The sequence below is a fragment of the Lemur catta genome, chromosome 1 (assembly GCF_020740605.2).
Source record: "Lemur catta isolate mLemCat1 chromosome 1, mLemCat1.pri, whole genome shotgun sequence".
In the NCBI taxonomy this organism is placed as follows: domain Eukaryota; kingdom Metazoa; phylum Chordata; class Mammalia; order Primates; family Lemuridae; genus Lemur; species Lemur catta.
The window spans coordinates 268,985,524-269,009,790 of record NC_059128.1 but is presented as its reverse complement, the minus strand read 5'-3'; the positions used below and the strand labels follow the sequence as shown (position 1 = coordinate 269,009,790).

At 37.0% G+C, this 24,267-nt stretch overlaps 1 protein-coding gene across 1 annotated transcript in view; it reads left to right on the top strand.

Annotated features, from left to right (window-relative positions):
• Nucleotides 1–24,267, top strand: part of LOC123630660 (amyloid beta precursor protein) — a 245,622-nt gene that overhangs the window by 98,733 nt on the left and 122,622 nt on the right. The window contains 2 exon segments of the mRNA XM_045540498.1: nt 3,074–3,186; nt 5,351–5,544. Of these exon segments, the coding sequence (XP_045396454.1) occupies nt 3,074–3,186; nt 5,351–5,544 (307 nt within the window).

Sequence of the window (24,267 nt, the reverse complement as noted above, 5' to 3'; positions counted from 1 at the left end):
GAAACAAGAAAGGGAGGATACAACCTGGGCATAAATCCAAAGGCTTCAGACATTTTTGGCCCTTTTATTCCCATGATTCTCAAAGACCATGGACTCTTAAATCAATCTTTTCAGTCCCACTGTCACTCTCAAAACTTGAGCAGTTTCAGTATTTTTTTTTTTTTAAATTTTTAAAGAGATGGGGTCTTGCTATATTGCCCAGGCTGGCGTCAAACTCCTGGGCTCAAGCAATCCTCCTGCCTTGACCTCCCACAGTGCTGTGATCATAGGCATCAGCCACCACGCCTGGCCAAATCTGTCTTTTGAAAAGGCAACATAAGGAAATTGAAAAATATATTCCTATCTTTGAGTTCTACAGTGCTACTTGTTTGTTTAATATTCATTCCCAGTTTTTCTTTTCTACGAGAATTCCAGACTTTTTTGTTCAGGGTGACAATGTGCTCAGCTGAAAGTACTTTCACAGATTCTCTTGCAGGTAAATGTGGCCAGAGATCATAGTAATGGCATATACAGTATTTGTGGGAGTCTCTGGGGAGTGTGTCCCTCCCAAGGAACACAGCAAATCTTCATTAGGAGAAAAAAGAAAAAACAAACAGAAAACCTTCAACCCTTGGCTTGTTCCTCCTGCTTTCTGCCTGGAACTTGGACATGAAGCCTTAAATTTTCGTGGTCATTTGGTGACCACAAAACATGAGGATAAAAGTCAGCATGTTAAGGATGGCAGTATAGAAAGATAGGAATAGCCTGGTCCCTGATAGCATCATGGACCATCTGCAGTGGCCTTAGCCACGATATCACTTCTTAATGTGAGATGCATAATTACACGGTGTGTTTAAGCCACTGGTCAACATGTGTTCTACCCTGTACAGCTGAACTGTTTTATATGGCTTGCTAGTTCATTTAGGTCTAGTTTTATTGTCAAATTGACCACTTTGTAGATTTTTAACATTAAAGTATTTCATAATCTAAAAGTGAATCTTTTTTTTGTAAAAGCCAAAGGAAATTGGCCAAATACACCACTTTGCCCAGAGTTTAAACCAGTGAATTGAGTTACCACTGTTGGATGGAGTGCCCGGAGACCTGGATTTTCAGTCCAGTTCTCCTGCCAGTTGGCTCTGTGGACAAGCCACTTGACCTGGGCTCTTTTCCTCCTGTCTGCAAAGTGAGGAAATTTGAGCTGTACAGTTTCTCAAAGACCACCAAAGAGCTAGTGGATTGAGGCTTGGAGAGTCCTTACTGAATTTGCCATCCTGATTCACCTTGCCAAGACCTTATAGCCAAGAAGCCAAACCCAAATTTTGTTCATTAGCTTTGAAAACTCCCTTTCAGTTAGGATTTTGTATGTGTTTTTGAATATAAATTGTGAATTGTTTAAATAAGGAACCAAATTGTATGGTTATCCACTCAGAATAAATGGTGCCAAATTTTCTAAAGTTCGCTGTAAACAGGAACATGATTTCTGTTACGGTACTTTATTTTGGTCTTTGTCTCTTACACTTGAATTCTATTAAGAATTTCCTTTTTTATCTGAAAGATCAAACCAAATAAACAGAAGGTTTAGTTTGAAAATAAAAATGTATATGGTTCTGTGTGGAAACTCCAGGTATATACTATTACATTTTTTAAAAATTAATAAAATGTATTTTTTAGAGCAGTTTTAAGTTCACATCACAGTTGAACGGAAAGTACATGGAGTTCCCACATGCTCCCTGTCCTAGCATTGATTTTTAAATAGAATTTTTTTTAGGCTCAAAACGAAAAGAAACCATGCTACTCCAATTTGTAAAGAAAGCTTCATTATATATTACTGCTCTTCTTTAATTTATACTAAAATTTTTAACAGATTTTTGTATTTTAGTTGCTTAAATTTTCTGAAATATAACATTCTGTTATGTTTCATCAATTTTGAAAATAATATGAGCAATGCTATATATTGCTAGATTTTATTTTAACGTTAGAGTACAGTGAGTTTTCTGTTTTGCCATTAGTCCTGATGGTTTCTTAAATAACCAAGCTTAATCCTTTAAAAAAGCAGTCTCAATTTGGGGAACATTATTTCTTAGCTATATGCAATACTAGAAACTTAAGATCATTTTTGCAATATTAACTAAAATGTCTTGCCAATTAAAAAGTTTGGTAACCTTATATAAACATAACAAATAATTGTTATAATATGATTAATGCAGTAGGAGTCCCTTTGATGAGTATTAGATTTTACCAAAGTAAATATCTTTCTGTGACTTTGCATTATAGTATAGTCCTCAGCAGATGGACTAAGGGCAAATAAAACAAGGTGCATTTCATTTTGTTGTTTGGCATTTATTGTCCAGTTTATGCCCTGAGGACTCTTTGAGGCCAAAGTCGAGAATATCTGATACCTGCTCCTGATCTTCTCATGAACTGATTTAATAGCCTTGGGCCAGGCATTTAATCTTTCCAGTGATTATTGTAGGACTTTATGTAATATCTTTATATCTTCTGTACCAGAAATACCTACAAATAATTTGCATGATATGTATTTTCTTTAAAAGTACAACAAAAGTCTGTGGAGCAGTTTTCATAGTTTAATTGAATTAAGCTCTCTCTCGTGTGTGTATTCTCTAAATATATATATAATACACATGTGCATATATAGTTTTGGGGGTTTTTTGCTTAGGAAATAGAAAAATGCTAAAACTTCTAAAGTTTACAAGTAGATTAAAATGTCTAAGAAAGGGGTAGATGATGATTTGTATTGTCTACTCAAATGATTACCTAGACAATGTCAATCTTTGTGTTTTACCTCCCTGTTGTAATTGAATGGTAATTGATTCTCTAGTTAACCAGCTTATATAGGATTAACTTTGAAGCAAGAAATTCAGATAAATCAAAGAAAGATTTCACTTAAAATATGTAGGAAATGTTTTAACCATGAAGGTCAATGTGACAAGGAACTGGGTAGCTAAGAGGTTGGATTCAACATTATAAATGTTCTAGAGTCTTGATTGGATTGCTCAGGCATCAAAGAGCTGTGTAACTTCTCTAAAGTCCATTTAAGAGACAGAATGACAAGAATGGTTTTCCTTTCTTTCAGTTGGTGAGTTTGTAAGCGATGCCCTTCTCGTTCCTGACAAGTGCAAATTCTTACACCAGGAGAGGATGGATGTTTGCGAAACCCACCTTCACTGGCACACTGTCGCCAAAGAGGTACCACCCCATAAATCCCTTCTTATTGTGTAGTGAAGATTTCCTGGGGCCACACTAATGACATTTTAGAGGGTATTTTGAAATAACAACTATCTTGATAACTATGTTCTTTAAAAACATCACTACGGCAAAATACAGTAGTCTCCCCATATCATTCCAAGACCCCCGTGGGGTGCCTGAAACCACAAAAGTTTTGAATCCTACATATACTATATTTTTTCCTATATATACCTGTGATAAAGTTTAATTTATAAATTAGGCACAATAAAACATTAACAATAACTGATAGAATAATTACAATAATACACTGTAATAAAAGTTATGGGAATGTGAAAAAAATAAAGAAATCACCACTGTTCATAACCTTTTTTTAGTAGACTTTATTTTTTAGAGCAATTTTACGTTCACAATGAAATTGAACGGAACGTACAGAGCATTTCCATACACCCCATGTCCCCACATGGGCACGGCCTCCCCTGTTCGTGAATACTTTTAAATAGTCAAAAACAGGGCCAGTTTAATTAGATTCATTATGTGTCTCTATGCCATGTTTTATAACTTAAAATAAAACTATAATCTTTAATAGCTATGACTGTAAGATTTGCCTTTCAGATTATTTTTTATTCACCTATTGTTTTTATTTGTCATATACAAACTTTTAATAATTTAACCTTTTCCCTTATTACCTCTTGCTGAATACAGTGCCAGACCAGGGAAGTAACCACATGAAAGCTACTGTAAGAATTCTGTTTCTCAGTTATGCCAATTTTGTATTCACCAGCCCCTGCTATCACCTTTATTTTCCCACAGTGGGTAAATCTGTACCTAGCCTTCTGCCAACTTCTGATTTTGCCCAAGCCAATAGAAGACATAAGACAACTAGCTTGAAAATGTCAGTTGGTTGTATGACTGCCTTCAAAACTGCTTTGTCCTTTTGATATATTATGGTTTTCTAATAAATTTATGTAGGTTGTTTGTGGTGAGATCAGTCTACTAGAATTAGATTCCTTTATCTAGTTCAGTAGTTCCCCACTGGGGTCAGTTTTGCTCCTCTGTTCCTCCCCAGGAACATGTCTGGAGACATTTTTGGTTCTCACAGCTAGAGGGGTTGGTGTTAGGCCAAGGATTCTGCTGAACATGTGACAGTGAACAGGATAACACCCCCCTTTCCCCCCCAGCAAGAATTACCAGTCCAAAACGTCAGCAGTGCTGAAGTTGAGAACTGTGAGCTGGCTCAACTTAACCATTCTCTCATAGCCTTAAAGCTGTGAGACAGAAGATGCCATTAGTTTTGCCTTTTATAAAATAATGTGTTCTGATGCACTGTCAAATAAAAATTTCTTTATGTAAAAATATGTTTTAGAAGTTTAAGAGCTTGCTGAGCTTAAGAAAACAAACCAAATAATTTGGAGCCGAGCTACCCATCGCATAACCTCATTTTTCATTTCTTCTGAGTTTTCAGAAGAAATAATCTTTGTTGTTACTAAGAAACAAAGTGACTCCTGTAAGGTCAAAGTACATTTTGTAATAGTTTCATTGTTTACCTATATGTATTGAATTATTAATCTTCCCTTTGTCTCCAGTGGATGCTTTCAGAATTTAATGTTCATCTAGATTTGTGCAAATTTAGCAAATCCCAGGAAAGCAAAACGATGTTGAAGGAGAAATCTCTAATGACTACAAGTTCTGATTCATAGTGGCTGCCCAGAGGGTAATTTCTTCTCGTCCCTGGAAGTGAGCCAAGAGAGTTGGAATTTCTAGAATAAGGCAGGTCCAAGGGAGAAAAACTTCCATCTGTGATGAAGGTGGGAGTGAGTCAGGATGTACCCAGAACCCTCGTAATGGGTAATAAAGCCAGGAAGCAGTGGTTCCTTGGTATCTATTCCCCAGTGCGGGCTCCTTCTACATCGCATTTCCCAACTGGTTTCTACTCCCATTGTTTTTATAAACCTCTATTGTATAATACTGTGTTCTTATTAACTAAATAATAAAATTAAAAAAAAAAGTTACCAAAGTAACCTGTGCTAAAGAAACCCCGTTGTAAATCCACCCAAAAAGCAAATGGTCGTTTCCTCTATAAAATTAGTTTCTGATGTATTGCATCGGTGTGTTGATTGTTGTATTGGGGATACCACCCTCTCTGTTTTCTCCTTACCCTTTTTAGACATGCAGTGAGAAGAGTACCAACTTGCACGACTATGGCATGTTGCTGCCCTGCGGAATCGACAAGTTCCGAGGGGTAGAGTTTGTGTGTTGCCCGCTGGCCGAGGAAAGTGACAATATCGATTCTGCTGATGCAGAGGAGGATGACTCCGATGTCTGGTGGGGCGGAGCAGACACAGACTACGCAGATGGGAGGTAAGGTGGCTTTTGTGTTGGGTCTTATAGATGCCGAAACATCTTGCATAAGGTTTTTGTATTCTTCCATAAATTTATCTTTCTATTGATCTCTGCCTACTTGCATCAGCGTTTGCTGTTATGGAAAAACACCTAACCCTAAAGTCTTGTTATGATTATGACATACTGTTTAATTAATATAATCGATCAACCATCACAGAGTTAAAATTTTAACTATTTTATTTTAATCTTAAGAGTTGGGATCAAAATCCCACTGATATTACAGTAGGTTACCGGTAGCTCTAACAGGGAGTTGAAATCCAAAGTGAATGATATGGCATTCTGTGTTAATCTTAAATGTAGAATTAAAAATTTTTTTTGTTTATAGATTTAGGTGGTACAAGTGCAGTTTTCTTACATGGATATATCACATAGTGGCGATGTCTGGGGCTTTTAGTGTAACTGTCACCTGAATAGTGTACATTGTACCCACTGAGGAATTTCTCATCCCTCATCCTTCCCCCACCCTCTCACCCTTCCAGGTCCCCAGTGTCTGTTATTCCACCCTTTAAGTCCATGTGTACACACTATGTAGCTCCCAGTTAGAAGTGAGAAATATTCTAAAACGCTGTCTTAGATTGTCAATCATTACTTCAGTGTGAATTTTGGTTAAGAAAGGTTTGGCTTTGGGTTTTTGTTTTGTGTGTGTAGGTGTTTTTTTTGTTTGTTTGTTTGTTTTGCCTTTTATCATCTTCTTTTCCTTCATGACTGAAGTCAGAGACATTCTTAAATGTTTGTTAATGTTTTTTTAACTGTCTTTGATTTCATAATTGTTAAGAGACCTATTTTCTCCTCTTTTGCTTCAGGATCTTAATCCCATAACTTATCTGATTCCCATTCTTAATTGAAAACAAACATCTAGATATCTTTAGGTTGGAAATGCCATCTGGTTCAGTCATTGATTTCATGCTGTATCATCCCCCAGAAGGTGATGATTGTATCATTTCTCTCCTTCCTTCAGTAGTCTCTCAGATGTTCCCAAGTGTTACAGATTTCCAATTAGAACATTAAATAGGAATTACAAGACTCGTTAATATAAAGTTTCCTAACTTTGAGGGGTGGATTTTCTGCACGAGTCTGTAACATGTTTTGTAAAAATTTAAAAATAATTTTACAAATCTAGAAGAATTTGTGTGCACTCAATTATGTGCATAGCTGCCTTATCAGTTAAGAAAACTAGCCTTCTTTTTAGTGACTATGGCCTAATTTTACCAGGGCTCTCCTTTTATTAGCTGTGCTCCTTTGTGTTCTGCCTTAACCAGATTTAAAGAAAATTGTATGCAGTGTAGGCGGACATAAAGCTTAACAAACAAACTAATTTCAAAGGATGAGAGAGAGAAATAAGCAAAAAGGGAATGGTGTGCTTGCTAATATTTGTATATGCTTGTAACAGTTGAGAGTTAAATGGTGTACACCCTCCCAGGGCAGGAAGCGTCAGTGATGCAGGATCTGCTGATAGGAAAGCTTTTGAGCTTTTTCCATGGAATTAATTAGTGGGGTTCTGAGCTGTGGCTGGTTCCCACACCTGTACTCCATGTGCCAGATGGAACACGGAACTCCCTCGATTTGGGTTTAATTGCTGCTTTGTCTAAAAGTGGAATTGCCTAGTTTTGATTGTTTTTTTATGTATGTGTGTGTGTTGGGGGGCTTCTTTATATTCTCCCTCAGCCATTTCTAGATTTGAAAGTTTCAGAATGACTTTCTGAAAAAAATTCTTGGCACTGGGACTCTGACCGCATGTTGCCCATCTAGTACTAGGAAGGGAGAATTCAAGTTGGACAGCCGTTTCTGTGTTCATAGGCTGTTAGGTCCTTGATCTGATAACTTCCCATTGCCGAGTTGACTGCGTACTTAGTGAACCGAGCACATAATGGCCAGTAAACCAAGACAGCTCCAGGGCTGGTGTTAAAAAACTGAGGAGCTAGATGTGGACTCGTAGTCTTGTATCAATGTTGATGACCTTCCATATACAAGGGACTTTTGGAATTAAAAATGGGTATTTTTGCTTTATCCTGAGAGTGCCAGGCCTTTGCAAGGCCTTCTTTCCCAATTAACACATTTTGTGTGTTACAAGACACATTTTGTGTGTTACAAGACACATTATGTGTCTTGTAATAGCTCCATTTTATTGTGAATACATTACAATGTGTCTTGATATTTTTCTCTTGCACTCCTTCCAGCTTAGTTGAAAGCATTACCAACGTTGTGTCCTAGGGCATCCTGTTCATCGTGGCCCTTTCTTTTGCTACATCCCTTCTCTGGTGCCAGCCTTGAGTGCCTTGTTTATTTATTACTGATTTTCAGTACCTTCTTTGACACTCATCTCTCTGATTATACCACTCTTTATCTGTCACTTTTATAATCACCAAACTGCAGGGTGCTGGATTTTTTTTTCTTTTAACTTACTGTATTACCTTATACTAGGGCAAACATACAATTTATTATCCAAAACGGGGAACGCTAGGACCACAGTCACAAACCGAAGGACCCAGGCAAACTGGGTCATGTGACCACCCTACCTATTACCGCCTTCAGTGATATCACCATCCAAGCTAGTATCCACTTGAAACGCTAGCCAGCCCCTTCCTAGTTATCTTCATCTATATCCCATTTCAGCTACCTGTAACACAGCCATCTCTTAGACTCTTGTCCCTTAGAAGTATTGCACCCATAGGGTTTGTAGCTTTGACATACCTCTCTGATCATGATCTTCCCTCATAAATACCTCCCCAGTTCAGGCTTTTAGTTCATTATCCTTCCCCCACCCCCCAGTCTTTCTAACCAGGATGGAATCAATGGATAACCATTCTTACCTATTCCATTAGACATCCTGGACTTGCTAGTACTCTTCACATTTTCTTAACATTTTGTCAATTCTTGACATTTAGGAAAAATTAAATTCTTCTTTTAATTGCTTCTGGGGATTTCTAACGTATCAAGGCATATAACCTTACCAGTTAATTCCATTTCTTATTCATGCTGTAACATCAGCTGGGATCTTAACGTTACTGGATGCTCCTAATTATCCCTGTTAGATGACCTATCATCTTCCACATAGCAGTTGATCCAAGCCGACTCCATTCTCCTTGGTTCCCAGCGTAACCCTCCCTCCTGCTCTGCAGATGACCCCTGCACAGTCATCCATTGTGAATTTCTGCAACACGCACCTGGCATTTGGTGGGAGCTCAGTACGTGTTTGTTGAATCAGTTAATAAATTTTACCCTCTTCCTCAACATCTCTCATGCCTTCTTCCATACCTTGTTTCCTGCCTTCCCTTTGATGATTATGTTATGATTACCTGGACTCTTGAGCACCTCCTCTCCCTTTCTTGCATTTTCAATCTTTCTTATCCTTGGCTCCACCTCTGCCTGCAAACCTCCCATTCCTGAATTCAGATCATCGTTTATCTCCTCCTAGACTAACTTCTTGGATTACCCCTTGCTACACCAGTGCCTCCCTTTCTTCTGTTATCCTTGTACTTTTTGTGTTCTCATGATATTCATTCATACCTTGACTTTTATTCTCATTACTTGGAATTAATGCTAGTCCCGCCTTCTCCCCCAGCCTTCATCTACTCTCTTCCCAATAATTCTTTTCTATGCCTTAGCAGTCTTCCTACTATGCGTTTCCAATCCTGTTGACACTTGGTAGGAAATATTTGGTGATTTCTTTTATCTGTAGAAAAGTCCAAATTCTCCCGCAGGGCATTCAAACTCTTCATTGCTTGGCCTGAGCCTGCATTTTCATCTTTACCACATGTACGTTACTCTATCTACTGACATTTTCTACTGAAAAAGGAAATTTTTTTTCCTTTTTCACCAAATGGGGTAAATGTACAACAAATATATTTGTCACCTCTAAAGTGGTATGTGTTATCATGACCTGTCAAAATCCTATATATTTTTTAATGTTCACCTGAAAAGATGCTTCCTTTACAGGTCTTTACAAATGCCTTGCTCTCCTATGCTTTTATTGCTTTGCCTCTGTATTCTTATAAGACTCATTCATACCATAACTTATCTTCCAATTACTTGTAGTCATATCTCTTTTTATCTGCTAGAATCCACACTACAGTTTATATGCCTGATATATGTTGTACATAGGTCCTCAATAAATACTAGCCAAGTTGAATTATGTATTTTTAAATTTTTTTCACAGCTTTTGGTAAGGACTTTGTGATCCATAATTTGATATTAAAGAATCTCCTGTGAGCTGTCGAATGGAAATATACTATGAGCCACATAGATCCTTTTTCATTTTCTGATAGTCTCTTTTAAAATAGTAAAAAGAGACAGGTGAATTTAATTTTAACAACATATTTTATTTCATCCAGTATATCCCAAATATTGATTCAACATGTGACCAATATGAAAAAGTTAATAAGATAGTTCACATTGTTTTTTTGTTTATTTGTTTCATACTAGATCTTCAAGATCCAGCACATATCTTAACACGGCATATTGCAATTCTAACTAGCCACATTTCAAGTACCCGCAATTAGTCACATGTGCTAGAGGCTACTGTATTTGGACAGTGTAGTTCTAGATGACTTCAAATTTCTTATGACTTTTTATTTCCCGTGAAGACATATGGTATATATAACCCAGTAATATAGTTTAAGGTTAAGCCACTGAATTTTTTTTAACCGTGTTTTTAAGATTAAAAAAAATTGGTTTGGAATTAATGTAATTAGGACATCAGGTCACTTGCATCCTTTCATTTTCAAAAGCGTTTTTCTGTGGCCCCGTAGGCAGGTGTGGCTTCTTCCTCACCAGGCAAAGGCAGTAGGTAAAGCAAGAGAGCTGTTTGCTTCACTGACCCACACAGGAGTTGGACTCCTACCAGCTGGCAGCTGCTTCCAGAAACCAACCCTCCTTTTGACACTTGAAATGTAGAATCAGCATAGGAATTAACACACCTGACTTAAAACACCTTCAGGGGACTCTATATGACAATTCTTGAAGAGGGAGAAAAGACAAGGGACTCGCATCTTCCTGAAACAAAATTTGATCCACAGTTTAATGTTTTGTTGGTTATGGGTGATGAGACTTGTTTTGGTAGAAGCCAAGTGTTTTTCTATTGCTAATAAGGCATTTAGAGAAACAACTTGCTGGGATTAGCCCTATTTTATGACCTCATTGAAATAAGAGGCAAAACAGATATTGTTTCAAAAATTTATTTGTAAGTAACTCAGTATATACTGTTTCCCCAGCGTGGTAATAATTAAGTTCTCAGACCACCTCAAAATATCTATTTATGAATCAGTAACATAGTGTATGTAATAGTACACAGATAGCAGCCATCATGGGTAAGAATGTTTTGCATGGGAAAATTCATTTGGAGAACTAACCTGTGACTTGGCCACATAGCCAGTCTGGCCCTGGGAGTGAGGATCTGGAGGCTGAGCTTCCCTTCTCCGGGAATTGCAGAATCCAGGTGGACCCACGTGGTCCCATGGGGTTGTTGAATTTGTAGAGCGGGCCCTCTAATTTTTTATATAAGCAGTTTTCCTCTTGGGGAGTAAGAACTCACATTTTTTAAAAAACAGAATCTTGAATGATATATTTATTCTCTTGTTTTCAGAGTTGCAGACATTAGTGAGAATGTACTAAGAGGTAACCTGATGTGTCTTCCTGGATAATTAGATAATATTTTTTTCTATTTCCTTTTATTTTATTTTACTTTTTTCTAGGAATCTTGTGACATAGACTCCGTTTGCTTTTAAAATTAAAAAAGGCTGCTTAAGACAGATCTGGATGAGTGATTATTTCTGACTGAATGTCATCATTCTCTTCTTTGTGGCTGCCTGTTGTATGTAGCTCAAGATGGTGTTTAGTTCCTGGGGGGGGCAGTGTATATATGTGTGCATGTACTGGAATGCACAATATCCTACCGCACCCAGTTAATTGAATCAATTCTGGGGATTGCTGGAGGGTCAGCTATGGCAAGAGGTCACCTTGCCCTTCACTATACCAGGAAACCAGATCAGCACCACTGACTATCTGGATATAGTGGGCCCTGTATATTATCATTATTATTACTACTATTATTATTTATATTTTAAAATTATTTTACAGTTTACAAAACTGAGAATAATGGGATAGTGAAAAATAACTTTATTAGAAATTTTAATAAAACCACATTGCCAGATGCAGTGGCTCATGCCTGTAATCCTAGCACTCTGGGAGGCCAAGATGGAAGAATTGTTCCAGTCCAGGAGTTTGAGACCAGCCTGAGGAAGAGCGAGACCCTGCCTCTCCAAAAAACAGAAAAAATCAATTTGCCAGATGTGGTGGCACAGGCCTGTGGTCCCTGCTACTTGGAAGGCTGAGGCAGGGTCACTTGAGCCCAGGAGTTGGAGGTTGTAGTGAGCTGTGATGATGCCTCTGTACTCTAGCTGGGGCGACAGAGTGAGTCCCTGTCTTAAAAAAAAATAATAATAATAACATAGTAAATATTTTTTTAAATTTTAATGAGAGTTTAAATATGGTAAGCCCAGACTTTTATTCCAAATTTTCCTGGTTTTGAAGGTATGGATTTCCAAAATGGGCAGTGTTCTTGGGAATGCAGCTAGCTGCTGATCACCTTCCATGCATGAACCTGGAGTGCACCCATTTTATAAATACTGATTCCAGATTTCAGTTATATCTCTATGAGGTTGTTGCTTATCATATTTCTTTGTCTTTGTCTAGCACTTGTGATTTCACTTAATTATTGTAAAAGTTGGATACATTTAAAACTTTGACAGCTCATAATTTTATTGAAAAGAATACAGCTGTCTTCACTTCATAATTTATGAATGTTTGGATTTATAAACACCTATTAAAATGATCAATGCAGTCTTTTTTTTCTTTTTTATTCCTATATTATCTCTTTCCTTCTATTAATAATTACCTTTATAGAAATTCCTTGTGCATTTCTCCACTTCCAAACTGTATCAAATAAATTTTGTTGCACAAACATCATAATATTTGTTGCATAAGTATTAGAGGAAAGAATACAGTCACATCGTTTCAGTAATGGTGATTCAGGTTTTTGTTGCAAAATATTAAGTGGTAATATCCTTCCTATTGAATGACTAAGTGGATGAAAATACCATATTTTCCTATTTGTTCTTAGAAATACATGCTTATTTGTCACCTCTTGAAAATGAGAAAATTCATCTAGGATATTATCATCTGAAGACTCATGGTCTAAGGTTTCACTTACATGATCAATTTCATTTATCTTCTGATTTATCTAATAATTGGCAAAATGTCCCCTTCTGTCAATTTTTTCCTATTTGCCAAGATGTGGAAAATGGCATATTCCGATTTTCAACTGTATTCAGTGAAGTCACTAGACTTCCTTTATACCTTCTTGAAAGGGGATGCAATACTTCAGGAGCACAGTAATAAAAATATGATAATTTCACTATTATTGCATCATCCTTCTAAATCTAAGCAATTCCGTCAGACTTTCATTTTCATATTATTTGGTATTCTTTAGCACAGTTGAAAAATAGTTGATGACTAATGATGAAATAAATGATTCTTGGGATTTTGAAAATGTTGTGAAATATAGGAAAAATAAGACCAAGATTCATAATGTGTCTTAGATATAAAAAAGTTCTGGTGGACTCATATGGTAATGACAAGCTATTAACAGAATGAGTTTTATTCAAATAAATTTTTTTTTTCTCTAAGAAATGGTAAAAGTCAGAAATATCAATCCTTATAAGTAGTTAGAACTGCTCAGAAAGAAACACAAAATGTAAAATTGTGCCCAGTGGACCCTGATGGTATTCCAAGGGTTAATAGTCTATCTGACTTAGCAGGAGTTTATATTTATTATGAGGCCCATGTGACTTGATACACGAAAACACCTGGCATAGTTCTCTACAAGTTAGGTGCCCAACAAATATTTGAGTTGAATTGCATTGGCATTCGTATCAAATACATACACAGATATAATCATGGTAACTCAAGGTTAACATATGTAATCAAAACTAATTGGTCTTAAGAAAAAAAAGCCTTCTGAATATCATTCCAAACATACAATAATTCAGTGAAATTGCATCAGGAGTCTTCAAAGCTAGTAATATTGAAAAAGATATTGGAGACACAGGAAAATTTATAAAACTTCTTAGCACCTTTGCTGTAGTTAACTACTTGAATATTTTTTCATTGCTTCAAAAAATGAAATAGAATAAAATAAAATGAAATCAGAGTTACACAGGAAGGTAAGATTCATCTCTGTTTGGGCTTTTGGATGAAAGTCCATTCTTATAGTGACTTTCGTATTTGAACCAGCAGGTCTCTTTTGTTCTTTAGTGTCAAGTTGGAGCTCTTTAATAAAAGTAACAGTAGGCAAAAATTTCAGAAAATACAAGTTACAGTCACAAGACAAGGTAACTCCATTAACTGTTGGCAGACATTCTGTGATTTAATAAATGAATAAAGAAACATCAGTTTAGAGCAGTAGTTCTCAACTGGGAGCAATTTCTGCTCAAGGGACCTTTGGAAATGTCTGCAGACATTTTTATTTGTTACAACGTGTGAGGTGGCGTGGCGGGGGGCGGCGGTTCTAGTGGCATCTAGTGAGTAAAGAGCAGCCATCCTACAGTGCCCAGGGCAGCCCCGCAACAATGTTGGTAGTGCTCAGGTCGAGAAACCCTGGTTTACAGATTGCTTCAGCATTGGAAACCTAGTGAAATTACTTGTTTTTTTTTTCTTTAATCTTCCATCCAAGCTTTTGCCTTACCCAGATCTCCTGTGGACAGAAAAGAAAACACCCCAGGAGTATGCCTCTTGAATGCAGCTTTTGTTGAGATGAAAAGTATGAGATCAAAACAAACCTTCCTAACTGCATTTATGACCAAAAATGCCATCACCAAAATGTGCTGAAATACAGTGGCTGTCTAAGGCTTCTTATTCGCACCTAATTGCTTTATTTGTGCTAATCATTATTTCAAATATTTTCCCTCCTAGTAGTATCACCACTGTCCATTTTGACTATAGTAAATGCTAGTATATTTTCTGGGACAAATTGATCATGTTTTGAAATACTTGGTGCATTTAGAGGTATGGGAGACTATCTTTACTCCAAATTGTTTTTATTATATGTAATTTGAAAATTATATAAATTATGACAGTTTTTCAGGTTTCAGGTCAGAGGAAATCGCCTATAATTTGACGTAATTTTAAGTTTTGTTTTTCTATTTGATCCTTTTTTTGTATGTATATACGTTTGTTTCATTGTATAGTTAACATCTAGAATTTTTTTTTTATTTTACTGCTATTGTCATGTATCTTCCTTTTTTTTTTTTTTTTTTTTTTTTGAGACAGAGTCTCACTCTGTTGCCTGGGCTAGAGTGCCGTGGAGTCAGCCTAGTTCACAGCAACCTCAAACTCCTGGACTCAAGTGATCCTCCTGCCTCAGCCTCCCGAGTAGCTGGGACCACAGGCATGCACCACCATTTCCAGCTAATTTTTTCCATATATTTTTAGTTGTCCGGTTAATTTCTTTCTATTTTTTAGCAAGGGTCCCACTCTTGCTCAGGCTGGTCTCAAACTCCTGACCTTGAGCGATCCTCCCGCCTCAACCTCCCAGAGTGCTAGGATTACAGGCATGAGCCACCGCACCTGGCCTCAGTTTCTCCATTTTTATCTCTTTAGTTATATATTGTATGTCTTCAGAGTTAGTTCATTCTTGTCACCATTTTCAGACATTTCACCCGATGCTGTTGCTCGCATAAGGGGTGAAATCTTGATCAGAATCATCAATGCAGTCAACGTCAAAGGCTCTTCTTTCTTATAAGGCTCAATTTGTAGGTGGCACAGTGTTGCGTATAGGTGAAAGCCAATTTAATGCGGTCTCTGTGTTACAAGAACTTTTCTCAGAAAATAATAACCAGCTGGTATTATAGAGGGTGCACTTCACAAATACATTATTTGTAGTTTGTGAAAACTTGTCATTTAGTCATGTGGTAAGTTATGCACATCTTGTCGTCTGGTTAGCCAGCAACGATGAAACATTGATAGCCTTACCTCACCTGATCAGCTTAGGCTGTCATGAGAATTTATGGCTATTATAGGTCAGTACTTTCACTGTCTTTAAAATTGGATGAGAGAGAAACAAAGAGAGGCTCTATTTGACTGTATATCTTCTTCTTTGAATCTCTGGAGTTAAAATTCTTTGAATACATAATCTTTCAGCTGCCTTTCTGCCTTGCATTTTAAGAAAGTGGTATTAAATGCTCAAAGAGGAAAAAAACTAACAACTTTGGAGGGTCACAAAGTGAATCATACAAAAGATAAATTAAAGCTTTAAATCTTTGCAGTAGATGAGTCAAGTAAGAATGGATTTGATGAAACAGCTTATGGCTTTGAGAAGCAACAGTTATAAGGCAGGATTGGCCGCCTCTGGCACTGTCTGACTTTTATATGGAAATAAGGGGGCTAATTTGAAAATGATGAATAGGAGAAAAGCAGAAGTTTGTGTTTTTCTCTTGAGGGAACTGGCTGCCAGTTCCAAAGTCTTATTAGAAATGCTGAATCTCTCTATTTAATAAACTTGGACTACATATATGTCAAGAAGAAAATCAAAACACTTGTATAGCCTTCTCGCGATTACAGATGTTTTTCCAAACCAATGGGGTTTGTTTTGGTTTCCAGGCAGGTGATGGCTGGGGGAAGAGATGCCTTTGCAGTGCAGGGTTTGGGTTGTTGCCACCTGAGCTACATCTGGCCATGAAACTGCTGAGACCTAATGCACAGGCTGCTGCAGTAACAGGATATTGCTGAATAAGAAGCACTGAAGCATGATTTCGTTTGTAAGAGTTATTCGGAGCGTTGGATTATTCAGTGCTCAGGATTTTGAGCCATTGATACATGGACTTCCCCCGCTTTACTGTCTTTTTTACAAGATAGTAGGAAAAGAGGAAGAAAATATAGATTCTTATGATTTTAACTGGTTTCTGGCAATAGTACCCCCAAACATTAATTTCTTGTTGAAACCAACATCTGGATATTTTTATCTTCAATGTAAAACTCCTAGTTTAGATGGTATTCACCATTGTTACCCAGAAAAGTAACCCTAAAATTAAGCTTCAGCCTCAAAATTCACATATTAGCAGATCAAGCCAAAAACTGTTTGCTTTACTTGGGAACCATGTAGCTTAAACTAGTACCAATGATTTACCACAAGGAACTCAGCAAAATTATAATAAGTGTATGTTTGTTTTGGAAGGAAGTCAGTCATTAAGATAATAAATTAGAGATATGCAAAGTTACTTCCTTTGACTAAGAGGAAGAGAGTAAACAGAATTTTTCCCAAATAGAAGCTAACTTTTAGCTTCCCTTTTTTGTCCTCTGTGTTTACAAAGTAATCTTTTTAGTTTACAAAGTAATGTTTTCAGTGTTCCCCGTGTTTAAAGGTAAAATTGTAGTTTGTGGACTTACTCCACTTAGCTGAAACCATGGCCACTTGAATTTATACATATATATATATATTTTTCCACATCTGCAAGATCTATTGATGCTTCATTTGTTTTGAAGAGGTCCTGTTTTTCTGTACTTAAGTATCCTTTCCTCCCTTCAAAGATAGGCTTAATTATCTTAAAATAGAATTGTTTCCTCACTTAACATGTAGCAAATTTCCTCTATGGAGTGAGACATTAGGAGAATCATCTCCATTAGTTAAAACTCTAGAATGTACAATATTTTTAAAGAAATATAGTTTATTACTATCAAGTACAGGGTGAGCATTCCTAATCTAAAATCTGAAACTTTTTGAGCACCAACGTCATGCTAAAAATGGAAAATTCTATACCTGACCTCATGTATTCTGTGCACAAACTTTGTTTCATGTACAAATTATTAAAAATATTATATAAAATTACTTGAAATTGTGTGTATAAGATGTATATGAAACATAAATGAATTTCATGTTTAGACTTGGGTCCCATCCCCAAGATATCTCATTATATATGTGCAAATGTTCTAAAATTCAAAAGATTGTGAAATCCAAAACACATCTGGTTTCAAGCATTTTGGATAAGGGCCACTTAACCTGTACATACATACAGTAGCTCAGACTGATTTTGTAAAGTATTCAAATTAGTAGTATAGTAGTATTTTTATTTGTACTACTATTTTAATATAGTTTTTTTTATATTCTATATGTTTATTTATATAAATAAATTATTGCAGTTGAGCAAGTAAAAAATGATGCCTTCAGATCTACATTTTATTATTCTCTAATCGTTTGCTATCAATGTAATGAATAAGTAATGGACCCCAGAACATCTGCTTACATTATCAGCAGACTTTCGAAAGTGCAGCTGATAGATGTTCATGGTTGTAATTTATGTTGTGTCATGTAAATTGCCCTTTGTAATATTCCATAAATGCTTGGGGATTGACTACATTGTTTTAGAAAACTATAATGTGAAATTCTGGAAAAGATTTGCTGAATGATATTCAAAAGTGTGATTCAGTATTTCAAGTTACTTGAAAATATGTTTATAGGATGGCATCATTTTCTGTCAGTTGCTTCAGTGCCCGTAGTCATGAGGTTAATGTTGTTGGACACTAAAATGTTAATACACGTTAGCTAACAAACCGGAAAAGAGATGACCATCAAGAAGGAAAGGGCAATATTGCATTTATGGTGATTTAATGATGGTAGAACTAATCTGCATAAAAAGACATAAGATGAAGAAACAGAAGTCAATTGCAATAGATGTATCCAAATAGTTAAGGAAATAAAAGACTTGTTAGTAAATAGGATGATCTTTTCTTCAAAAATACCTTCAAAGGTTTAAAATATGCTTTACCCTCATATAATATTTTTGAGTCTCTTTACCTCCAACATGGGAAAAATTGCAATAACCTACATCACAGTATTTGCTTTCAGAACTACTGAATAATAGATGGGGATGATGTTGAACTGGTAAAATGTACAGAGAACTTGTTCATAATGCATAGGTTGGAATTGTAATTGGGGCCAGCCAGTGTGGGGTGATGTTTTCTAAGTCAAATCACTCTCCTACCCATTACCTCCCACTGCCAAACAGAAAAGCTCTGCTTAGGGCCCTGTGAGTAATCTGCCACCTCTGGTTTGATATTCATGGCTGTTATAACATGTTCCCTTTTTAATTAGGTCTTTTAAAAGTATTGTAGGTTTTATAATTATCATAATCAATAATAATAGATAATGGCTTCTTAAGCACTTTCTGTCCCAGATGAGGTTGAGAAGATTATGAAAATAGGTTTTGGTAGTAATCAAGTAATGATATTCTTATTTTGTGAATTTAAATATGTAGGAGGCTTTTTTTATTTTAGGGAGGCAAAAACTACTAGAATATATGATTTCTCATGATTGGAAAATGGCTATAAAAAGGGATATGGAATTGATTTGGGCTCTTCTGGACATTTTAAATAGAAATTCGGTAGCTATTCAAATAGCAGTAAAGTCATTCTACTTTAAAGCTTCTATATATATTTTTTACTACTTTCAATTTTATATTTAAATTATATTTCAGAAATGGGTTTAGAAGAATTATTATATCTTAAACTCTAACTACTAATAAGTAAGAGAAGATATATCAAAGTTTTAATCTTTTACTTCCTGGAATACACTGTTCATTTGTTTCCCATCGTACATCCTTTGAATGTTAATTGGTTAGCCTCAAGTGGTTCTCAAGAGAATTTTATAGCTACTATTATTGGAAAATTGGAGCCAAGGAGTCATACACATATCAGAAGTGGTAATGAAGCACTTTGGTTTTATGAAAATGTATTTACAAGGCAGGCACAGGATGGCAACATTGGTTTTAATGTGATTTAATGATGGCAGAACTAACTGCAGTGGAACAGGATGCTAAGACCACAGTTATGGCGTCTCTGGGCAACTAGTCCAGTTACAGTCTGATCTCATATACGACTAATATTGGTGCTGAAACACACTTAGCAACACTTAGGCATAGACCATGTATAAGGAGATAGCTTCCCCCTGTCCCTGTTTTTTTTATTTTATTATTATTATTTTTTTTTTGAGTCAGTGTCTTCCTCTGTCACCCAGGCTGGAGTGAAGTTGTCCTGTCATAGCTTACCGTATCCTTGGATTCCTGGGCTCAAGCAATCCTCCTGCCTCAGCCTCCCCAAGTGCTGGGATTACAGGTCTGAGGCACCACACCCAGCCAAGATAGCTTTCTAAAATTTTTTTTTAAGTTGACACATAATAATTTTACATATTTATGCGGCACATAGTGATGTTTGAAAACATATAATGTATGGTGATCAGATCAGGGTAATTAGCATATCCATCATCTCAAACATTTATCATTTGTTTGTGTTGGGAACATTCCATCTTCTCCTCCTAGCTATTTGAAACTATACATTATTGTTAACTATAGTCATCTTACAGTGCAATAGAACACTAGAAGTATTCCTCCTATCTAGCTGTAATTTTGTATCCTTTAACAAACCTCTCTCTATCCCTTCCTTCCCCCCTACCCTTACCAGCCTCTAGTATCCTCTGTTCTACTTTTTACTTCTATGAGATTAACTTTTTTTTAGTTTCTGCACATAAGTGAGAAGATGTGGTGTTTAACTTTCTGTTCCTGGCTTTTTTCACTTAACATAATGTCCTCCAGTTCCATCCATGTTGCCGTGAATGATAGGATTTCATTCCTTTTTATAGTTGAATAATATTCCATTGTGTGTACATACGACATTTTCTGTATCCATTCATCTGTGTTGGACACTTGGATTGATTCCATATCTTGGCTATTGAATAGTGCTGCAATAAACATGAAATGCAGATGTCTCTTCCATTTCCTGATTTCCCTTCCTTTGGGTAAGCACCCAGTAGTGGGATTGCTAGATCATACGGTAATTCTATTTGTAGTTTTTTGAGGAACTTCTGTACTGTTTTCTATAATGGCCATATTAAAAGATAGCTTTTCTAACTTCCTTCCATTTGGGAATCTTTTTATTCAATAGGCACATTGGTAAATTGGCTTTATGTGTCCCATCTCTCTGTCTCAGATACTATATTTAGGACATCTATGAACTTTGGCCATGACTGTGAATCCTAAACTGAATGATGCTTTTGCTTTGTCATCAGTCTTAGTTGACAAGCAAAGTAGTACTTTTCCTCATAACTCCTTTATCTGCCTAATCAGAGTACCTGTACAAATGGACCTAGACATCTCTGGGCTCAGACAGCCAAACATTTACAGGACGGAGATTTCCTATAAAGCGCCTTAAGGTTATTAAGTTCTTGGAATCAATTGTCTTTGCCGTTTCTCAGAAGCCCTTTTTCTTATGTAACTTGTTTGTCATTGTTTCCAACTTACTTTTCCTACACATTCTTTACACAAGACTTTGGGAGTTTTTGGCCCATTTATTTTTAACTATCCAGTCATTACTGTTTTTGTTTTGTTTTGTTAAATTTTGCCCATTAAATTCCTGACCCTGGTTGTTCCTTTTCAATTATTATAGTATTTTCCTTCCTGGCTCTCTCTTCCTGGTTGCTGTAATCCATGCCCTTGACTCTAAATACCAGTTGTAAGTCGAGTAGGCCAAGGTTTATTCCTCCAGCACAGCCTCTACCTAGTTATTTTGTAGGCATGTGAATCCTAACATGTCCAAAAGAGATTCTTAATTCCCCCACTCCCCAACTTGATTCTCTCAAATCAAGGGGGTAATGGTACCATACCCCCTCCTAGGAATTTTCGCTAAGAACCTGGGGCTCATTGTCCCTTCTGCAAATCCTGTCAGTTCTGGATTCATCCACCTTTCTCCATCTTTTCTAAACCTAGTCCTAGTCTAAACCTCCCATTATTTCTTGCTGAAGTTACTGCTCTCATTATCTCCCAATCATACCCACCCCTTCCCCACTCCCTACACTCCAAGCCATTCTCTATACAGGAGCCAGAATGTAGAGTGTGAATATATATAAAGCTCATCATGGATCTCCCCAGATTAAGATGTGTCAGTGGCTTTCCAGTGCTGTACACTTAAAAACCAAGTGTACAGAGAGAAAACAATGAACCCTTGCTTTGGGATGTTGAGGATCATCGTAACGGGTAACAATTACTGAGCATGTCGTTTGTACCAGGGCGTTGTTTAACCCACATTCTGTACAGGTGTTAATGAATTTGACCCACCTCCTCCCTACCTCTTCACTGTTATGAAAGTGAACATGCCAGGCTTTCCCACCAGGGCTGACAAGCCTCACGGTCTATAATGGTTTTCCCTAGGATCATGGTGGGTTTATTTCCATCTTCAGCCTCAGGCTTGCTGTCATCTTCTCAGAATGAGTTCCCCTGATCATTTGTTTCAAAAGAAAACACCCCTTCTCCATTATTCTCAATCTTAGCAGCCTATTTATTTCTGTTCTGACACGAATCACATTTTATTATTTTATTTTCTTGTGTTCTTTCTCTCCCCCAGTGGAATGTAAGCTCTCTGAGGACAGGGAACTTATCTTTCTCCCTTTCAGACCCTCGGATCCAGCAGGATGCCTGACACATAGTCATATCCACTAGCAGTTGTTGAAGGAATGACTTTTCTTATCCTGATTAGGCTCTTTAATTGATACTAGAAAATGTCTTAGGAAATTTCTCACAAAGATCTCTGAATTTGAAAGCAGTTTCAAATTATGCTGGGGAGAGAGGAAGGAGGAATGGTATAATTAGACTTCAGAAGGCTTGATTTTGTTTCTTATATATGATATCATCACGGGACATATTATAATGCAGAAAGTGTGGTCATCTAGTCTATTATTGGGGTCTTTCAGGAATGGTAGCTCTTCCATTTTAAAAAACAACGAAAAGGTACAGCACTGTTTATTTAATGGAAATAAAAAAACATCCCTCCCAGATCTGTGTATTTGTAACCTACGTTTCTAGTCCTTAATTTCCAGCTGTGTACTGGATGCCTCTCCAATAGTGTCTTACAGAATCTCAAATCCCTCACGATCAAAACTGACCCCCTTAACTTCCGTTCCTAGCTGTTCATTCTTCCTGCCGCATCCTCTGTTACCATTAGTAACGTCTCCATCCATCCCTCCATCCTGAAGCACTAGATTCATCTTCTCACTTGCCCCCTTTCTCCAGACTGTCGCCAGTTCTGTGCTGTCCTTGTCTCAGAGTCTCATTACGATTCAAGAGAGCCTTCTCCACATCCTGCCTGTCCCTCCTCCACCTGTCTGGGCTCACGCATCTGCCAGCTTGTGCTTGTTGAAATACAGCTGCTAATCTTGCCACTCCTCTGCTTAAAGCTTTCCTACCAGGCTCTGTATGGCTAGTGGATTAAGATCCAGACTTTTCAGCCTATAAATAAAGTCCTTCATAATAGAGCAGAGCCTTGGTCACTTGGTGCTGCCCACTCTCGTCCTCCGCCATCCTGAGTGTTGGCAGTGCCTGTAAACCCTTCATCCGGTTACGGTGCTGTTCCCTTTTTCTGCAGGGCCCTTTTGCCATCTTCTGTGTCGATTTCTATCCAGTCATCATTTCCCAGTTCATCTATTACCTCTTCATCAGAGTAACATTATTCCTCAGTTCGTCCCTCCCAGAGCCTGTCAATAAATATTCTTTGTTCAATCTATTACCATTAACATGCACATCACTTACAACACTGTATTATGCTTGTGTAACGCCTTTATCTGCAGGACTGTGAGCCTGCGGTTAGCAATCAGGAATTTACTAGGTACAGTGCCCAATAAAAAATAGGTCATAATAGATTTTTTTCCTTAAATAATAAACCCCAAGGCTAACATGGTGTATGAAAAACAAATTATACTTTTACCGATACCATTTTCAAAACCTAAGAGCAATAAAAGGGAAAAGTATCATAAATATAAATTTAAGCTGTAGTCTAATAACAGTAAATAGGTACAGTATTTAGCTCTTACCATGTGTTTTTCTAAGTGTTTTAGTTACATTAACTGTTCACAGCATCCTCTAAGGTAAGTAATGTTACCATCCCATAGTAAAAAATGAAGAAACTGAGTCACAGCAGGGTAAGTATCTTGCCCACAGTTGCACCAGAGATTCAAACCCATATAGTCTAGCTCTGGAAAATGAGCCTTTAATCACCACACTAGGACCCCTTTCTAGGATCCAGATAACTAGATGATCTTTCCTTGAGAAGGGGAAAAGAATTCACAAAAGCAGCTGTTGTCAGGGATTTAACCAAAAAAGGAATACACGGCCACGTTAGTTTCATCGCCCTGTACCTTCTCTGTTTGTTGCATTGTGCAAGGAATGTCCATATTTGAAATTTTGACTCTATAAATTTCTCGGGTGTCATCTACAGACACTTTTAAAAAATACACTTACCAAGAGAATGAAATGGGCCTGTTGGGAGGGAAAAAAAGTTGGTTCACTAGTGGAAAATGAACTAAAAATTTTACTTCTTTAAAACATGCTTTGCCCTAAATGTTCTGGCTAACTCAAGAGGCGACATTTATCTTTACCTTTACTATATAATTTAAAGGACTTTTTTACTTATTTCAAGCCCTTCAAACAAAGAGGCAAGGGAGGCCTTGGGCTGTAAACCCTGCGTCCTGAGCTGTGGGGGCTTCTTTTCTTTTACAGATAAATGTCACAATGTGCCACATAAGGCTGAGTGGTGCAGATGTATCATGTGTCTATTTCCCCTTAGGAATGGGGCCCCACTTAAGAATCTGGG